Genomic DNA, 19703 nt, shown 5'->3' with positions numbered 1-19703 from the left:
TGACATAAAACAAGGAAAATTCATCGAGTATTGAAATGTTTTTTAGGTTTTTGGTACGAATTAATGTGTTTAACTAAATTCGTTTTCTGAATGTTAATTTAAAAACTATTGATAATTTGAAAAATTATATAAAAATGTTGTGGTTTTGACATAAAATATAAAAAGTTCATCGCGTATTGAAAATGTTTTATTCATATTTGAATTCTATTGTTTATAAATGTTTGGTAATCGCATCCGCCAAAAATGTGAAAGAGATTAGGGTATTAAATTTTTCAATAATAGTGCCGTTAAAAGGATTTGCGGGTCATAAGTTAGCCACAGAATGTTTTTAGTTCTAGTTAAAAACCAAATAAAACCAACGAGAGAATAGAATTTCAGGATTTTAGTACCAATGAATTTATTTAACTAAATTCGTATTTCAAAAAGTTTCATTAAAAAAATTTAAACAGTTTTAATAATCTAGTTATTACAGAAAATTGTTGTAATTTTAATATAAAATATGCAAAATTCGTTGAGCTTAACTTCTGTTGTTTATATATGGAATTTGAATAATGTTTGTCAACTTGCCACGGCCAGAAATATGCAAGAGATTAGAGTATTAAAATTTTCAATAATACTGTTATTAAAAGTATTTGCTGGTCTTAAGTTAGTCACAAAATGCTTTGAATTCTAACTAAAAAATAAATAATATCAATGGGAGAATAGAATTTTTTTGTTTCGGATTAATTTATTTAACTAAAGTCCGTGTTTCAACACAAATTTAAAATTTTTTAATAATTCAACTCCATAAATTAAAAAAATTATATATTACAGAAAAATGTTGTGTTTTTAACATAAAACATGCAAAATTTATCGAGTATTTAAAATATTTCGTGCACGTTCTGCTTCTGTTGTTTATAAATTAATTTTCAATAACGTTGTCTAACTTCCATCCGTCAGAAATAAGCAAGAAATTGGAATATTAAAATTTTCAATAATAGTGTCGTTAAAAGGATTTGCATGTTATAACTTAACCACAAAATGCTTTTAATTTTAACTAAAAAAAAATAAATAAAACCAATAGGAGAATCGAATTTCAGGATTTTAGCACGAATGAATTTATTTAAGTGAAGTTCCCGTTTTAAAAGTTTTCATAATAAAAATTTTAAAACTTCTGTTAATGCTCCAACACAATTAAAAAAAAAGATATTACAGAAAAATGTTTTAGAATGTTACAAAATAAAAATAATAAATTATAGATGTGAAATTGAAAACGTTTTGTTCATGTTTCATTTCTGTTAATTCCAAATGAATTTTGTTCAACTTTTCTTTTTTTTTAACTTTGTGCAGGAAAGGAAAAGACACGGGATTAGAATATTAAAATATTTAATAACAGTGCTATTAAAAGCCTTGTCTGATAGCTTTAATTAGCTTTCTTGATTCATTGAATCGAAAATGATTTTGCTTTTGGCAACTCGTACTTTGGAAGTCTTAATTTTGTTTTCGCGACACTGACACTGTCCTTAAATTTCTAAAGGGTCTTTTTTAATCAAACATTTTTTAATAAATATTACGCTTTTTGTCTCGGTTTTAATTAGAATATTTTTAAACCGAGTGTTTAGGGGGACCAAAAAGAGAAATTCATGAATTCTGAGTCGACAGAATTTATTTTTATACATGGCATAAATGTATTGTATTGTAAACACTTAAATTTTTAAAGAATTAAACATTAGATTGACAAACCTGCAACAATAAACATTTTAGGTACTGCTACTAGTATATTTGCTATAATTATGACGGATTAATCAAAAATTTATTAAATATATCAGCCAATTGAAAGGAATTTAATCCGCAAAAGAAGATTTAATCAAATAATTTTTTATTAAATATACGTTCTGTTTGGGTTTTAATTAAAAACATGTTTTAATCAAGGATTAATGAAAAAATTCTGTTGTGATTGGGCTCAGATATTGAAAAGAATTTTTTTTATGAAAACATTCGTAAACAGAAATGTTTATAAAAAGCACACCAATTCTAAACATTTATTAAAAATTGCAACTAGTATGTATGCCAATTAATATTACATTTCGTAGCACAAGTTTACATTTTAATGAAAATATTGAACAAAACAAATGTAGTGCGCTTGGGAAAACGTGTGTAAGTCAACAAATGGTCAAAATTAGTTATGTCCATAAATCTAACGGTAATTTCCATACCCACCGCCAGCTAAAAATGGTAAAGCCATTTGTGAAATATTTTAGGGTTTCATACTTATGGTAAAAACGAAAAAAAACTTTTAAAAACATATTGTGTTTATAGATAATAATAAAACAAACTTGATTCCCCAAAAATTTGTATATTTAACGTATACTCTTTTTCCCAAGCCCGCCAGACAAAGTACAAAATTAATAAGCGAGTCGTTAAAAAACACTGAAATCGAATATTTAATTGAGGCCACATTTAAAAACAATTCAGTTTCTCTAAATATTGAATTACAATTGTAACAAGTACGTTTAAAAACTAAACGAGATACCTTATTTCCAACCTGGAAATCGATGTTTTCCATTAAATATTTAAACTCGTTGAAATATAATAAATCCACGATAGTATTAATTAAAAAATATACCGTCTATAATTTAAAATGTTTTATAAATTAAATGTGAAGTTTTCCGGTTTAATATTTATTTATAATATTTATATGTCTGGCGTTTTTAACAAAACTCTAGGATGTTTGTTTAACTTATTAATTTTATATTTACAATATATTTATTTGTTTATTGATGAGTTTTAAAAATAAATATATACTTTTATAAAATTTGTTTCGATTCAGCAAATCGAAAATGATATTCGAGTTTAATTTAACATTCTCGAGAATAAAATCTATGCGGGGCTAAATCGGATATTTAAAAAACAAAAAAATGGGAAACTTTTATTTTATAACGTGAAACTTTATATCCGTGGACTAGTTTGAAAACTGGCGCCTCCGCATTTATTTCTCATATGGATAAATGAAAATCCATGGCTAGTACAGGATTATTGGTTATATTTTCGCCCTCCACAACTATTTATTTTATTATAAGTTATACAGAAAGAAGTTTTAAGTAAAATTTATGGGAGCATGAATTTTATGAAACATACTTAAAAATGTAGTTGCGTGCATACATCACCAAATACAAAGGGTATACAGTGGGATCGTGACAACTATTATATTAAGCTCAAACAAGAATTCAGAAGTAAGGGATACTAAAATTCTCTTTTGTTGTGTCAACCATAAAATGAATCGCTCGTAACTTTGTAATTACTTGCCACATTTTGGCTAGTGAAATAGCCATTGATTAGAGAATAAAAATGCCTTTCAAATGAGTTATCACAACACCACATTTTCCGTTAAATAAAATAGATGAGAGTGCCCAATAATGGGCAATTTGACAAATGTTAGCTTTATGGCAAAAATGATCGATATCTTGTTTAGTTCAAAAGTTATTTTTATTATTTCACTCTTGAATAATTTGGGGAAAATAATAATATATTGTGAGGTCGTCAAGAGTCCTCTACCCCCTGAAATTATAAATTATTTTATTAAATTATATTATATATTATTTTGTGTTTGTCTATAAAATATTTTTTAAAATTAATTTTTGCGTAACATATATGTAGAGCAACAATTAAAAAAAATCATTTTATTAAAAGCATTTAAATTAATTTTATGATTATTAAGTGTGTAAACATTTTGTACCTTTGATATACGGATATCTTTATTTACGTAGCATTTATATACATTTTTATTCATAAGTAAAGTGACCACTTGATTTTATAATTTGACCCACAGCCTAAAGGTGTCCATTTATCGATACAAATTAAACAACAAATTGTAGAATATTCAGGAATGGTGAAAAAGCGAGTAAAATTGAACAAATCGATCCTTTCGATGCTGATTTCCAATTTTAACAAAAGGAATACACAGAAAGAATTTCTCAAAAGCAACAGAAAAGACAAAATATCAATGCTTTGATCTTTTAGCCAATATGTCACAATTTTGGATTTGTGTTTGGGATCATTTTCATGTTAAAATACATTAATTAAGAGGATCATTTCTTCAATACATGGAAGCAAATTGTTGTTTAATATATCCCTGTATATAAATCAGTCTGTGGATATAACATACTTTTTGTTAGACTCGTCACTAAAAATTATTAGTCCCCTCTGTTCTGTGGTTCACTGAATGTGATATTAAGCAAGTTAAAATTGGTCTACTTTTTAGTAGAAACTAGAGTTTTTCTTGTAGGTCTGGGATCAAACGAACTCCCACCCACTAACCATCTTTTCACAGTCCTTGAACTAATTTCAGCAAGTCCCATTTCCTTTAGGTTGGCTTTAATTTCAGTTGACGATAAGATTGGATTATTTTTTGACGTACGAATTATCCAGTTATCGAATTTCTTTCAAGTTTTTCGGACAAATTTTTTCGTAGATACCCTTTGGCTAGTTTCTCTAAACTTTTTAATAATGCGGGAAATGATTGACTTACTTCGCCCCAAACTCTTAGCCATCTCTTCTTGTGTCTCACGTTCTTGATAATGCTGAATTATAAATTTTCTTACAGTTTCATTTCGATCAATGATTAAATAATTATAAATAAAAGACCCCTAGTAATAATTTGAATTCATAGAAAGCAATTAATGACCCTAAAGTAAGTCTGAAATTAGATTGCAAAATTATATAAATTTATTCAGAGTGTCAATTTACACTCCATTAAAAAATATGTAAACCTTATGATGACATATGCACACCACTGGTTTTCTAAATAAGTTTCATAAAGATTCCTAAATACTCTCATAAATTTTGTTTATTTATTTTTCTGTATATTGTTTAATAAAATAAGTAATATAAGAGGCAAAACCTGTACGACGCTGCAATAAATTGACAGTAGATATTCGCAGAATGTGGAATACGCATAAAATTCAAATTTACGTAGCTAATATATCTTTAGATAATTGGCTTTTAAATAAATTGCCTCGCTTAATGAAACACTAAGAAACAAATTTTGAAATTCAAATTAAAGGAGTTTTGCAATACTAGGCAAGTTAATCCAATTAATTAAATAGGTAGGATGCGCAACTAGACAAGAATTTTGCTTAATAGATTAAATATGGTACAATGAGCTTCACTCCGTACATCAACAACCGTTCAATTGACCTAAAACGGTAATAAAGACCGTGCGCTTAGCATAAATAAACAATAAATAAATGTAATTTATTGCAAAAAGATTTAAAGCAAATTTATGAAAAGTAATGAAAAGCGGCGATGATTAATTACACAATAAAAGGCGAGCAAACCAGTTCTAGTTTGCCGATAAGAAAAAGCCGCGGCACAATAATTTTACGATTTTTATATCGACTTAAAAACTTTAATCCGAATGGCTCGACTCTAATTACCTCCCTTTTATGATTGATTAAATTATTTGCAACGTGGAATTACCGAGATATCAAATATAAAACTGAACTGCTGGCAAACTGGAAATGTCATCAAAGCAACTTCTGATGTTTTAGCTTATTATTTTGTGTTTTATGGTTAAGCAAATGTCACTTTTATTAAGTGGATAAAAGTTATAGTTCACAAACTTTTTGGCTTTTAACAGTTTGGTTGTGGTTTTATGTGAAAAGCTTGGCATTCAACTGATTTCTCTCGGCGTTTTTCATACCGTGAACAAACAAAACACATCAAAGATTATAATTAATTAAAATCAGCTAATAACTGTGTTGACTGTATACAGAAGAACAATACGAAGAAATATAATTATTTTGTCAGACGGGGAATTTAATCTTTTATCTTCTACAGCACTTAATCGTAACGAGATAAGTACATAAATAAAATAAACGGTTAATTAAATTGATCGGCATAAAAACATCCAATTACGTAGCTAGAAGAACAAAAGATTGTAATTTTAAAAAATGCTTAACACAAGTGCCATTCAATAAATCACTTCACACTCGCGGATTAAAATTGAATTTCAATAAAAATTTGTTTAATAATCATCCTACGAGGCCAATTAAACGAATAACCACGATTAAAATCAATTTATGTGGATTTTTAATGCACCACTTAAATTATGGCAGAGTAAGGGCGGATACATCCGATAACGGCGGTTTAATTTTATCGAACAGTGATTAAAATATATATTTTTTTTAACGTTCGAATATTTGACTTAATTATACAGATTAAACACATTTTAATAAAAATGTTTGGAATCGTTCGAGATTATGAAATGCGGGGGTTTATTCTCTTGATTCCATCAGTTGGATGCAGCCACTATTAATTTTTAATTATTCACGTTTTAAACGTACACAAAAGGCTTTTATTTAAATTAAAAAATTCGTACTTTATTTGCCTGAAAAAATTCCTTGTAAAATTCAAATGTAATGGATTATACCTGTCACATGTGACACGTCTGAAACAAATAGGTTTTTGGACTAGTTAATGTATGAATTCGTAACACAAGATAATGATTATCTATCCTTTATATATCTGAAAATATTGAGAGCTTTTAGAAACTTGTTTTTTGTTTAAAGGTCTCGCTTTGACTGTAACTGAGTACATTCATTAAACACACGAGTTAATTATTATTGCGTCCCCACCATTTTTTGTAAAAGGCAATTTAAGCGACGTTTCTAGGTCATGCATATTTAATAAAACATTAAATTTTTTAATGAGATTAAAAACTTTGTGTACTTAAAAAAAATCTCTGAAAAGAGTTGCCTTTATTTTTGATAACATAATAGATTGTGAGTGGCGCATTCGCATCTTCCTACAGTATTTATTGAATGTAAAAGTTTCCTTTTAATAACTTATTTTAGTTTGGAAAATCTCGGAAAAGTGTCTTATGAACTTTATAACATAACAGACTGTTTTAAGATTATAATTTAACATTTATTTATTTCTGTTTCGCGGTTCTAGACATTTTCATGAATTTACAATTAATTTTCCTAGTTTTGATGGACTTTTATTAGTTGGACGCTAAATGATACTTAAGTATTAAAAATTGTACTACTCGCATCTACATTTTTTTAATTTAATAATTAATTATTACTATTATTATCAATATAAATCATTTAGTTATGTCTTTATTATTTTCTGAAAATAATAGTTCATAATAATAAAAATATCTAAAAACTGATTTAAAATCTTTTTGTTTTCAATAACATTGACGATTATTTTCATATATTACTGCTTTTTCTTAAAAATGGTGGATGCGCCATCTCCACTCGAATAACAATTTTTAATATATTAGACTAATGCTTTTTAATTAATATTTATTTAAAGGCCAATCTGTAAAATTAACTGTACATTTGTAAAAAGATCAAAATATAAATTAAAAAATATATATATACATATATATATATATATATATATATATATATATATATATATATATATATAAACGTAGATTTATTTATTATTTAAACAGTTTGTTACATAAAATAAAATAAATAAATCTAAAATAAGTTTTTAATAAAAATATGTTTAAACTGCGCCAGTCAAAAAAATATATGTTTTATTTATATAGGACTGGTGTTTTAGGTTTAAAAATATAATTACTTGTGGTGTCGCATCCACCATATTTAAGACAAATAATTAAAATTGTTTCTTAAAAAAAAAATATTGAGAAAATAATACATTTTGACATTAATTTTATGATAATTTTATTTTTTGGCCATTTGTAGTTAAGGTGAATATTCACAATTACGAGAAGTATTGAGATATTTTTAATTAGGTAGGACAATGTGACAATCAATGGGCGCATCCACCATTTTTAAGAAAAAGCAATAGAATATGCATGTCTAAAAATAATCATCAGTATTATTAAAATCTTAATAGACTGATTCTTAGATTTGTGCACACAATTAACTGTTTATGTTTCGATTACACATTTTTATTACTCAAAATTTACATTTACAATTAATCTAATATTGTTGTTGTGAGTTGTTTGCATTTTTAATAAAATGCTTTAAATTAATTTTGCATAAAATTATAATTGTATATTTATTTATTATGTGAATTTTTATATTTTTGTAGATTTACAAATAATTTTACAGGTTTTTATCTTTTTAAATTAAACTGAATACAAAGTTCTGTTGTATGTCTGTTATAAAAAAGGTTTCTGTAAATAATCGTCTTATTATTGAAAACATAATAGGCTGTGTCTGGGGCATTCGTCACTTTTAAGATCTTTTTACAGTATTTATTGAATATAAAAGTTTTCTTTTAATAACTTATTTTAGTTTGGAAAATCTCACAAAAGTATCTTCGTAAACTTTTACACCACAACGGAGTGTTTTAAAATTATAATCCCACATTTATTTGTTTTTGTTACACGGCTTTGGATGTTTTTATGAATTTACAACTAATTTTACTGGTGCTGGTGCTTTTAAATTAAATAAGGGTATTAAGAGAACAAGAAACATTATAAGTTGATGTAAAAATAATGTTTCAGTATTAAGAGACAATTGTTAACCATTTTTAAAAATACATTTTTAAGCATGTGACGTAATTAATCGTTTAAATTATTTATTCTAATAACTTATGTTCTTTAGATAGGAAACTTATACGATTCTATTATTTAAACATTTACGATGAAACGGAGAGATTTAAAATTATAATCCCATATTTATGTTATACGGATTTCGATGTTCTTATGAATATACAATTAACTTTACTGGTTCAGATGTTCATAAATTTATCTAGAGTTCAAGAAAGTTATTATTAAATGAAAACATAACTGAATATTAAAAGTTGTAATGTGATGATAAATATACAATTAATTTTACTGGTTTTGATGTTTCTAAATTAAGTTGTTCAAAGTGTTTATTAGAGAAATGAATTAATAACATTAATACAAATAATGTTTCAGTATTAATAAAAAACACTTTTAATTATAATTTTACATTCACCACTTAAGATACAATTTTTTAATAAAATTGCCATTTCATGTTTGTGTAAAATGATTTATCTGTGAGTAGTTGTTTTAATTATTGAAACCATATACACAGAGACATTGTCTGGTGTATTCGTCAGTTTTGCGATCCTTTTACACTATTTAATGAATGTAGAAGTTTCCGTTTAGTAAGTTATTTTAGTTTGGAAAATGTCACGGACTTCCGTGACAATTATCTTCTAAAACATTTACAACGTAGTAGAGTCGTTCATTTATTTGTTTTCGTTACACGGATTTGGACGTTTTAAATTAAGTTGAACGAAATGATTATTAACTAGAGGCATAAAAAATTTAAACATACAATTGACAATTGCTGACAATTGCAGCAATAAAAATACTTCATTTTATATGCGTAAACATTTATTTCTAAGTTATTGTTTTTATTTTTAAAAATATAGGAAATTTTAAATAAGGTGTTCGTTAGTTTGGAGACCTTTTTACTAAAGTTTTCTTTTAATAACTTCTTTTAGTTTGGATAATCTCACGTAAGTCACTTCGTAAACTTTTACAACGAAGTGTTTTAAAATTATAATCCCACATTTATTTGATTTTGTAATACGGATTAGGGTGTTTTTATGAATATACAATTAAATTTACTGATTCTCATGTTTTTAAATTAAGTTGAACTAAATGATTACTAGATAGGGGAATTAAGAGAATTATATATATATATATATATATATATATATATATATATATATATATATATATAATAACGCAAATACAATCGTTTTTATTTTTGTAAACATAATAAATTTTGACTGATGTATTTGTCAATTTTGAAATCTTTATACAGCATTGAACGTAAAAGTTACCTTTAAATAACTTATTTTAGTTTCGAAAATCTAACGGATGTATCTTCTTAAACATTTACAACTTAATGGAGTGTTTAAAAATATATATAATCTAACATTTATTTCCTTTTGTTGAACGGATTTGGATGTTTTTATATATATATACAATTAACTTTACTGCTATCTATTTAAAATAGACACTAAATAATAAGTGATTGTTACGTAAAATGGTTAAAGGAACTTAAATAATCAAAAAGTGATAGAAATGAATGTTCAAAACAAATTTAATTGCCATTGTGCTACGTTTATTGAAAAAATGACTATAAAAAAGTGCTTTTTCGTATGTTTTGGAAACAGTCGCCTTATTATTGAAAACATAATAGACTCTATCTGGGGCATTCGTAACTTTTAAAATCTTTTTGTAGTATTTATTGAACATAAAAGATTTATTTGAAGTAATCGTTTTTATTATTTAAAACATAATAGACTTGACTGACGTATTCGTCAGTTTTGAGATTATTTTCCAGTATTTATTGAAGTTTCCTTTTAATAGCTTATTTTAGTTTGGAAAATCTTACGAAAGTATCTTCTTAAACATTTACAACGTAACGGAGTGGTTTAAAATTATAATCCCACGTTTATGTTTTTGTTATACAGATGTTTTACGAATATACAATTAATTTTACTGGTTCTGATGCTTCCAAATTAACTTGAACAAAGTACTTATTTGATGAAGGCATTAAGGGAATCATAATCATTAAAAATTAATGTAAAAATAATGTTTCGCATATAATTATTTCTAACCATTTTTAAGGGAACTTAACGAAAATATTTTGTTGAATATGTACAAAACATATGTATAAATCATTGTTTTTATTATTCGAAACAAGAGCTTTTTACTGACATATTCGTCAGACTTGAGATATCTTTACAGTATTTATTGAACATAAAAGTTTCCTTTTAATAACTTGCTTTAATTTGGAAAATCTCATGAAAGTTTCATCGTAAACTTTTACAACGAAGTGTTCGAAAATTATAATCCCACATTTATTTGTTTTTAGACAGATTTGGATGTTTTTATGAATATACTGATTCTGATGTTTTTAAATTAAATTGAATATCGAGAAAATTATTTACAGGCCTTAAGAGATAAACACTAAATATTAATGTAAACATTAATATTTAGTGTTTAGTAATAAAACCATTTTTGAAGCAATTTATGCAAAAAAACTGCTTTGTTAGTAATTCAAAATACAATAAATTTAAACAGATGTTTCTACTTAAACATTTACAATGTAATGAAGTGTTTAAAAAATATATATAAACCAACATTTATTTCTTTCTGGTACACGGATTTGAATATTTTTATGAATATATAAATAATTTTACTCGTTCCGTTCAGTTCAGTTTATTTTTATTGCGAAAATTTTAATATGTTTATGAATTTACAATTTTAGAATTTATATTTAAAATGAAGTCTAAGTAATAAATTAAAAACCAAAGAAGGAGAATATTTAAAATTGATATACAAGTGACACTTTATATTTAAAATTGTTGTACAAGTTATGTTTTATATTTAAAATGGATATACAAGTGATGTTTTATGTTTAAAAATATGATTAATTGTTAAATGTGCATTCACCATTTTTAAGAAAAACAATTGAAATCATGTGTCTGAATTTAAAAACCATTAAAAGGACCAGAAATATTTAAAATTCATATACAAGTGATGTTTTATATTTAAAATTGATATAAAAGTGATGTTTTATATTTAAAATTTAGTTTAATTGTTAAATGTTCATTTAAAAAAAACAATTAAAATTATCATAGATTAATTAATTTTGTGGAGTGTATTTTGAAATACGTATATTTATTTTTGTATAAAATTTTATAAAATCTTGCAAAAAGCTTTTACAACATAAAAAATTGTTTAAAATTTTATTTCCACATTTTTTTTATTCCATTACTCAAATATGAATATTTTCATGTATTTACAGTTAATTTTGCTGGTTTTTAAATTACGTTGAAAACGAAGCGATTGTTATATAACATCATTAAATTAACTTGAATAATCAAAAATTCATTTAAATGAATAATCAAATCAAGTTAAATTATCATTGCGTTACTTTTTCTCATGTTCTGAAAATAATCATATTATTATTGAAAACATAATGTACTGTATCTGGGGCATTCATCACTTTCGAATTTCTTCTGCATTTTTTATTGAATATAAAAGGTTTATCTGCATGTAAACGTTTTTATTATTTAAAACATAATGGACTTGACCGACATATTTGTCAGTTTTGAGATTATTTTCTAGTATTTATTGAATGTTAAAGTTTCCTTTCATTTGCTCATTTTAGTTTGGAAAATCTTATTAAAGTATCTCCTTAAATAATTACAACGCAACGGAGTGGTTTAAATTATAATCCCACGTTTATGTTTTATGAATATATTATATATAATACAATTAATTTTACTGGTTCTGAAGCTTCTAAACTAAGTTGAACTAAGTGCTTATTAGATAGACGCATTAAGGGAACCACAAACATTAAAAATTGGTGTAAATATAATGTTTCAATATTAAAAAGCTACAATTATTATTATATTATTTTTAAGACATTTCTTTAGTATAAATACTTTGTTGAATATGGACATAAGCTTTTATTTATAAGTAATCGTTTGTATTAATCAAAACATAAGACATAATCGTCAGTTTTGGAATCTTTATACACTATTTATTGAACGTAAAAGTTTCTTTTTAATAACTTTCTTTTAGTTTAGAAATTCTCACGAAAGTATCCTCGTAAACTTTTACAACGAAGTGTTTTTAAAATTATAATCCCATATTTATTTGGTTTTGTTGTTGAAATAATAAAAATTAATTATTAAATATTTTTAGGCAATTTCGGGAATAAAAATACTTTTTTGTAGATGCAAAAATATATTTATTTATAAATAATCGTTTTTATTATTTATTTCGATTGGTATATTCATCAACTTTATTTTTAAAATTTTAATACTTTTAAAAATTGTTTGATGACTTGATATTAAATTGGTCACTAAATAATAATTTAAAAAACATTAAGATAACTATAAATATTTAAAATTAATATACGATGTTAAATATAGTTAATTGCGCATCCACCATTTTTGTAAAATCTGATTTATATGGAAATAATTGTTATCATCATTGAAAAATAATTGATTTTCACTAGTGCACATTCAAAATATTAGAAATGTTTTAAAATTACAATTTCACGTTTATTTCTTTTTGTTGAGGATGATTTAAGTTTAAAAATATGCATATATATATACATATATATATATATATATATATATATATATATATATATGCGCATTCACTAAAAGTTATATATCTGAAAATAATATAATAATATGATAGAAAAATAACTTATTTTTATTTTAACTAGTGCAGTTTTAAATTACATATAATTTTTTTATGAAACAAAATTTTACAAGAGGCACATTATACAAACTCAGATAATCGAAAAATATTCAATCTTCTTACCATTTACAACTTAATAGAGGGTTTTAAAATCATAATCCCTCATTTAATTGCATTTGTTACACAAATTTTGATGTTTTCATGAATATACAACTAATTTTACTGGTCTAATGTTTATAAATTGAGTTGAACAACGTAAAAATAATGTCTCAGTATTAAAAAAAAAAAACAATTAATTGTAATTCTATGACAATTTTTGCAACAAAAATATTTAGTTATGTGCTAAAAAAAGTATTTATGAATAATAGTTTTTATTATTAAAAACGTAAGAGATTTTGACCGACGTATTCGTTAGCTTTGAGACCTCTTTACTAAAGTTTTCTTTTAATAACTTCTTTTAGTTCTGAAAATCTTACGTAAGTATCTTCGTAAACTTTTACACCACAACGGAGTGTTTTAAAATCATAATCCCACATTTATTTGTTTTTGTTATACACATTTGGATGCTTTTATGAATATACAATTAATTTTACTTATTCTGATAATTTTAAATTGTGTTGAGTGTGATAATTAAATAAAGGCATTGAAGCGATAAAAATATTTTGTTGTATATGCATAAAAACATTTATTTAGAAATGATCCTTTTTATTCTTGAAAACATTTTCGATTTTAACTGATGTATTCTTTTGATTACAATATTCATCAGATGTAAAAATATTTTTTTATTAACACATTTTAGTTAGGAGAATCCCGGAAGAGTATCTTCACCAACACACAACAACGTATTTTAAAATTATAATTAATTATAATTATTTGTTTTTATTACATGGATGTTTTCATGAATATAAAATTAATTTTACTGGTTCTGATGTTTCCAAATTAAGTTGAACAAGGTGATTATTAAATGAAAGCATTAATATAACCAGAACGTTAAAAATTGATGTAAAATTAACTTATATTAATAATATTAATAAAACACAATTAATTGTAATAACATCCACTATTTTTGAAGCAATTTTACTGTATAGCTAAAAAGTTATTTCTAATCATTGAATGTACAAATTTATTCTTAATAATTTATAATACGCAGAATTTTAAAATTATAATCCCGAATTTATTTATTTCTATTTTACAAATTCGAACATTTTTACGAATTCACAATGTAATTTTGATAATACTAATGTATCTAAAATAAATCGGATGAAGTGATTACTACATGAAAACATTAACCGAACAAAAAACCTAAAAAAATTGAAATAAAAACAACGATTCAGCATTAAAGTCGCATTAATTGTAATAAAAATGTCTTTTGTTATTATAGATTGTAAATGGTGCATTCGTCAGATTTAAAATCTTTCTCGAGTATTCATTGAAGTTTTCTTTTAATGACCCATTTTAGTTTGGAAAATATCGCAGAAGTATCGTCTTGAACTTTTACAACGCAACGAACTGTTTTCTAAAATCACGATCTCATATTTATTGGTACGAATCAACAATTAATTCCAGGTGATTTCAGTTCGCAATAAGCAATTATTAAATAAATAAAGGCATTAAGAGAACCGGAGACATTAAAAATTGATACGAAACATCAATACGTTCTCATGTTCAATCTATAATACGTATTATATAGACGGGATTTAAAAAAATAAACTAAATTGAAACAATATTTCATTGTGTAACGATATAAATCCGATTTAACACAACATTTCAATTAATGTAATTTTATAAATTTCATTTGCAACCGTAACCGAAGCACGTATAAAATAGAAATAAATATATTAATATTTATAGGTCGGCCGAAATATCACCACGAAACTAAAACCGATTTTAATTATTGTTGTGGCAAAAAGTTATTTAAAAATCTGCGCCAATGAAATCGTGATTTAATTTAATTGAAAGCGATTAATTAATGTGGATTGTGTTCTGTGGACGGTACTATTAATTGTGTAAAATTATTTATAGAATCTATTGTGTGGTGCATCAATCATTTTTAATGAACCAACTTACTTCCTTGAATTGTTCGACGGAGAACAATAGTCATAATGATAATGTCAACTAACAAGAGAAGCATCTAATAATAATAATAATAATAATAATAATAATAATAATAATAATAATAATGGTAAGAATAATAATTGGAGGTACTCACCTATGATATTGTTTATTAACCAGATGACTATTAATTTGTAATACATGCCTGCAATAAGAAAAAAGTGAGCGTGTAGAAATAAAGCTGGGTCTTTGTGGTATGTCGTTGGCGAGAGCCGACAAGATAAATCACAGTCAGTCAGTCAGTCAGTCAGTAAAAAAACAACAGATACATTGGAGCAATAATAAACGTACCTTAGTAAATCATGTTAGTCTACGGATGATTTTATAGAATAAATTGACATGATTCCCCAATTCCCCAAACGAAAACGGTCTGCCGTCCAGTCGATCTAATTGTATTTGAATAATTCCATATCAGATGGTGCGTGAGGGGAGGCCAGTTCAGATGGTTATGCAGCGACGAAAATTTCCGTTAAAACAAACCGCTGTGGTCCGCTCCGCTGCTCACATTTTAACATTCATGATGGAACTGCTGGGAAACGAAAACAAGACAGTTCCAAACCGAAACGAGCCGAACCGATCCTGTGCGAGAAGAACCAAGTGAATATACAATAGTCGGTATGGATTTTCTGATCCGGCGCGGCGTAACACACTATCGGGACAAAAAGGGAGAGACGACGGCCTCCGCTCTCAGTTTTAGTTTTTTAGAGGACCGCTCGGACCCGCCGGTCCGACGGATTCGGCCCGACCGAAATGATAACGCATAACGGATGTTATGATTAATGAAAAAAATTTACACGTTAACGACACGTTGTTTTCCTTCCGTGTCGTTTGCATCTGCCCCCCCCGAGCGTTGTGTCGAGGGGCGAGTGGAGGGTGGAGGCGCCCGCGACCGATTAAACGTTCGGTTACGTGGCCGAAATTATTAGACTCGCCATCACACAACTCGAACGTATTTATAATCTTCCTCAAATGTTTGTTCATTCGACTAAATTAAACACTTCATTTTTTTCCATTTTTTTTTTTTGGACGGCACTTTCGTTTATTTATTTTACCTGTTATTCGTGTTTGCCTTTTCTGATATACTTCAGTTCTTTATCAAGACATTCATACGTATTATTTAATTATAGGGTCTCCGTTTATGTTCTCATGAAATTGATATTTTCACACATTGTAACGTACTGAAAATATTTATTTTATATATTATTATTATACCTTTGTGATTTTGATAATAAATTTGGCAGATTACGTTACCAAAACAAGAAGATTTTTACAGTTTTCCGTATATTATCGAATTTGTCAAATAAAAAATATTTATTTTAATAATAATAATTTTATAAAAACGTAAAAAAATCTTAAATTTTATATTACAATGTAGAATTGTCTAAACAAAAATTATTTTATATTTATTAATGTATAAGAAATCAAATTTCAAAATAATTATAAGTAAAATAATTTATATTTATTTTAGGTAATTTATTGTCAAAATTATTCAGAAAGTTTGTATAATATTTAATATTTTCATCTCAAATTTTATGCACATAAATTTTAATTTTATGAAAATAATTAAGAATATTTGAGATTTAATTTATTATTAAAATTATTAAGAAAGATCTTATTTAAATAGTTATATAAATAAAAAACTAATTTAAGAAGTTTTAATCAAAAATTAATTTAGTATTTGTATTTGAAAATTAATAATTTGTTAATAATGTATATATATGACACAAAATTATAAGTTTTCAATTAATAAAACACGAATATTTATTACCCCACAAACGATTCAGTTTGAACACTGTCAACAATAGTTATAATACGTAACTAAATTTCAATATTATGAAAACAATTAAGACAATATGATAATCTTATAAAGTAAACAAAGCAGTAGTTTAATACATTTAAATTAAGAATAAATTTACATACTATTACGAGCAATTTATTCTAAAACATTTATAAATTTCATAATATTATTAAATTCAACACCTGTTATAATACGTAAATAAATTTCAATTCTATGAAAACAAATGAGACGATTTGATAATCTTATCAAAGTAAGTAAATAAAGTATTTTAAGAAATTTAAATTAAGAATAAATTTACATAATGCTACGATTAAGTTATTTTAAAACGTTTATAAATTTAATTTCATTTTTAAATACTAATCTTTGCTTTTAATAATTTCATCTGAAACTTAATGCAACTTTATAAAAATAATTAAGATTGAATAATTAATTCTGTAGTAACTTTTATTAAGAACAGTCTTATAAAAATAATTATATAAATAAATCAATGGCTTAAGATATTTGAATTATAAATGAATATAAACTTATTTTTATTTAAAAAAATATTATTTTTTCTTTTTGTTTTAAAATCAGTTATAAGAATAGAAAATTAATAATTAAAAATTTATATTATGATGTATTTTAGTATTTTTAGTTCGGCCACCTTTTGTGAATAAGTTTATTAATATTTTTGTTAATACAAAAATAATATTTTAGTTTTCAATTAACAAAACATGTATTCATATACACATAAATATTCGTTATTCCATAAATTGTTAAAAATTGGATATAGTCAACAGCGATTACAATATGTAAATAAATTTCAATTTCATCAAAACAGGCTAACTAATTCAACTATAAAAATTATTTAGAAATTCAGTGATAAAAAAAATTAAATAACTGAAATATATAATTAAAATTAAATATGTAAATAAATATTAAAATTTAAAAAAGAAAAAAATTAAAAACGAAACCTTAATCATATATATTTTTGTTTAAACAATTATATATTTCTTTGTTTTATAATTTACTAGTAAAGTTTATTGATAAAATGTGTATATAAATAAATCAAAAGCTTATTTTTATATTTAAAAATTATTGTATTAAAATAATTAGGGTTTGTTTTAATTTTTTTATCAGAATCAAATATAATTAAAAATAAAGGAATATTAATTGTTAAATATTTATATTACATTGTATTTTAACAGTTTATACATTAAATTTAAACTTCTCACACTATAGTGCTGCCACCTTTTGTTAATAAGTTTGATAATAAAACAAAACATGAATTTTCATTACTTCCACAAATGTGTACAAATATTCAGTAATTAACCCGAAAATGACTAAAGTTAGAAAACAATCCACATCAACGGTAGTTTCAATATGTAAATAAATTTCAATTTCATGAAAATAATCACGACTATGTGGTAATTAATTCAACTGTAACAATTATTAAGAAAGATTTTAGTAAAGTAAATAAACCAGTAGCCTAAGAAATCTGGATCAAGAATAAATTTACGTAATATTACTTATTATTACTTTTAATATTAAAATATTTTAAAATGTTTGTACACTTAATAGTTTTATCAATTTTTTCTTGCTAAAAAAAATTTTAAATAAATTTTATCTGTACAAGTATTATATAAAAATAAGAATCTTAATAATATGTATTTTATTTAAATAATCATATATTTTAAAATTTAATTGATTAGTAAAAATAATAAATTATTTAATTTTATTTGAAATAATGATATAAGAAATTGAAATCAAATCAAATAAAAAATATCTGTACAAGTTTTGAATTATTTAAATGTTTCTATATTATTTTATTTTTCATTAAGAATTTGATTACCATTAATTAGGAATATGATTAAATATTTATAAAACTTTGTATTCATTTATTCATTAAACTCAATTTAAATTTCTCTTTCGGCATAGTGTAACCACCTTTCATTATTAATATCATACACAAAAATAATAATTTAGTTTTCAATTAACAAAACTTGTATTTTCATTACTTGTGCAAAGTTGCAGATATACTCATTAATTTTGATTAACCTGAAATGGTTTAAGTTCAATAAGACGTGTATAAATTTTACTTTGGTGAAACTAATTTAAATTTCATAAAGAATTCAATAAATAAATATTAAGAAACTTCTAGATAAAAAATTAAATACCAATAATTTAAGAAATTTAAGTTACAAATAAATTTACATACAATAATATTACTTACACTTTATTTTTACAATGGTACAATGTATTATTTAATCTATATATAGAGTGTCAGTTATAAGAAGTCACTGTTGAGAATGGAACTATATAATCAAGTTTCCCATTTATAATGGAAAAACTGAAAATGTGTCAAAATTTTCGTAACTTGGTTTGTTGCTACATAAAAAGTTTGTTAAGGGCAAAACTAAGATTTGTTGTCGCATGTAAACATATTTTATACATTTCGTTTCCACTTGCTTGTAAACTCCTGAAGGTGACAAAAAATATTTTTATTCATACTCGAATTGGAATTGGTATAAAGTTTCAGCAAAATTTGCAGTATTATTAAGAGCTTGGAGGTTTTTCAATATTTTAATGAGTTTTCTCATTTTTGGAACTGCTGATATCATGTTTCTTAACAATCATAAA

General features: G+C 24.6%; 1 protein-coding gene across 1 annotated transcript in view; it reads right to left on the bottom strand.

Moving 5' to 3' along the window:
• Window positions 1–15827, bottom strand: part of LOC109600776 (hemicentin-1-like) — a 44751-nt gene extending 28924 nt beyond the window's left edge. The window contains exons 1-2 of the mRNA XM_049967875.1: window positions 15578–15827; window positions 15384–15431 (exon numbers count right to left, since the gene is read on the bottom strand). Of these exons, the coding sequence (XP_049823832.1) occupies window positions 15384–15429 (46 nt within the window). The 5' untranslated portion in view covers window positions 15430–15431; window positions 15578–15827. The remainder of the gene's footprint in view (window positions 1–15383; window positions 15432–15577) is intronic.
• Window positions 15828–19703: the final 3876 nt, after the last annotated feature.

Source organism: Aethina tumida, chromosome 1, assembly GCF_024364675.1.
Source record: "Aethina tumida isolate Nest 87 chromosome 1, icAetTumi1.1, whole genome shotgun sequence".
In the NCBI taxonomy this organism is placed as follows: Eukaryota; Metazoa; Arthropoda; class Insecta; order Coleoptera; family Nitidulidae; genus Aethina; species Aethina tumida.
Note: the sequence above shows the minus strand (reverse complement) of the source record. Positions and strands in the feature narration are given on the sequence as shown.